Below are 1,978 nucleotides of genomic sequence, written 5' to 3' on the forward strand. Positions count from 1 at the left end.
TGTTATTTCCAGTGTCGATCTGGCGACTTTCGAAGGCTGCGGGGGCGGGAGAGGTCGTTCGGGACACATAGGCGCAGGTCGGCAAGCGCTGGACATAGTAGTTGGCAGTCTAGCATCTGTAGACAAATTTCGGCGCCTTGGGGAAGGCGGGAAATGGGTTGGTAAGCGACACGTGTTACGGGCACGTGTCAATGACTCGACACGAAAAGGGGCAGTCCCTATTTTCCTCAACGACGACAATGGCGGAAGCGCACCTCTCGGCGCTGCGCGACGCGATGAAGCAGTCTACGCCATGGACATGCGGTGTGCTTGATGTCCGGCGTGAGGACTTGATGCTGTTCTACAAGCACGCTGGCGATGAACGGTGGGCTTTGTGCGTTGCTGCTGCTCCAACAATGACCATTTTTTTGAAGACTCGCGATGCTCAACTTTGGAGAGGCAACGGAGGCACAGCTGCAGGACCTCGCTGCTGCGTGTCGGCTTGTGACATTTGGGCGGGGGACGGAAGACGTGCTTGACGAGGGCTACCGCAAGGCAGGGAAACTCGACTGCAGCGACTTTGCGGCCTCACTCGATATCGGGACGCTTAATATCCTTGATGAAATCACGCCGGATTTGCTCGAGGGACGTGGGGACGCAGTTATCACGGCGGAGCTGTATAAGCTGAACGTGTATGGTGAGTTCAATGCTTGAAAAGTTCTGCCTTTTATTGAATGTCCTCTGGGCCCTGGCTCTTTCTTCAAGTCTCACAAGGACACGCCCCGTGGAAGAAGCATGGTCGGCTCGCTCGTCATTGTTCTTCCCACAGAGCACCGAGGCGGACAACTTAACTTATCACACGGCAAAAACTCGTTTACCTTTGACTCTGTGGTGCGAGTGGCCGGTGGAAGCGGGTCAATCGCATACGTCGCCTTCTTCAGCGACGTCACTCATGCTGTTGAGCCCGTTGTCTCCGGCCATCACGTCACACTCACCTACAATCTGCTCATCTCGCCAAAATCGTCCTCGCTGCATCTGAACACAAGACAGCCGCTGTTTGAGGTTGAGGTCGCCTGCCAGAGTGCATTGGCTGCGCTGCTTGCCGACCCCGCTTTCCTGCCCGATGGCGGTCTTCTCAGCTTTGGGCTCGAGCACGAGTACCCTGTCCCGCGCACGATTTCCGACCCAACCACCCTCGGCAATGTGCTCTATATGCTCAAGGGGGCGGATGCAGCGTGCGGCAGCCCGGGCCGGGCTCAAGACGACGCTCAAGCTTGTGTATATCACGCCGGGCAACATGGACTACGATAGTGGTGAGGGCGTGCGCATGGCGCTCGACAGCGTGCTCGATTTGCGGAGGGTCTGGTTGGCGGAGGACAGCGAGGTCGATGACGAGCTGAGACGTGCGGGGCAGCCGATTGTGCGCACAACCGCGGCGGGGCGCCAGGCGTGGACTAAGCTGTACGATGACGAGCAGCTGGTGTCGGTGTGTTAGGTGACGGAACCGCAAGAAGAGAGGAATAGGGCCGAGTCGGCGTATATTGCAATGGGGAACGAGCCAGTGGTGGACTATGTGTATGGGCGGGCGGTACTTTTGGTGGAGATACCGCATGCAGAGCATCCGCAGCGGGCATAGACTCGGTCGGACCAGATATTAGTTGCTATGTTAGCGCAATTGCGTTTATAATGATCCATTTTGTACGGTGTTAGTGAATCAGATTAGGATGCAGGATTAAAATACCTAGACATTTACATCCTGTTTTTAATACCTGGGGCATTTAAAAACCAATTTCAAAACAGGGATGTATTAAATTGCCTAAAAAGGCAATTTTGGGCTCTCAAACTACATCACCAATTACTGATATTGTATAACCCTCATTGGTACCTCTGAATATTTAAATTTGTATGTTATCCTTTCATAGATAATATATTTTCCCCTTTTGAAAATCTGTCAGGGGAAGCCCCCTTTCGGCCCCTCGGAGATCCGTCTGATTCCGGT

At 54.1% G+C, this 1,978-nt stretch overlaps 1 protein-coding gene across 1 annotated transcript; it reads left to right on the forward strand.

The window, feature by feature from the left end:
• Nucleotides 1-239: 239 nt before the first annotated feature.
• Nucleotides 240-1,474, forward strand: MIND_01419000 (Fe2OG dioxygenase domain-containing protein; the record flags this gene model as incomplete). The annotated part of the gene is made up of 4 exons (XM_037370581.1): nucleotides 240-373; nucleotides 414-676; nucleotides 809-1,214; nucleotides 1,291-1,474. 4 exons carry the CDS (start codon nucleotides 240-242, stop codon nucleotides 1,472-1,474), a joined length of 987 nt encoding a protein of 328 aa, XP_037212962.1.
• Between the last annotated feature and the right edge of the window lie 504 nt (nucleotides 1,475-1,978).

The sequence above is a fragment of the Mycena indigotica genome (assembly GCF_014461135.1).
Source record: "Mycena indigotica strain 171206Taipei chromosome Unknown Mind.scaff0019, whole genome shotgun sequence".
NCBI lineage: Eukaryota > Fungi > Basidiomycota > Agaricomycetes > Agaricales > Mycenaceae > Mycena > Mycena indigotica.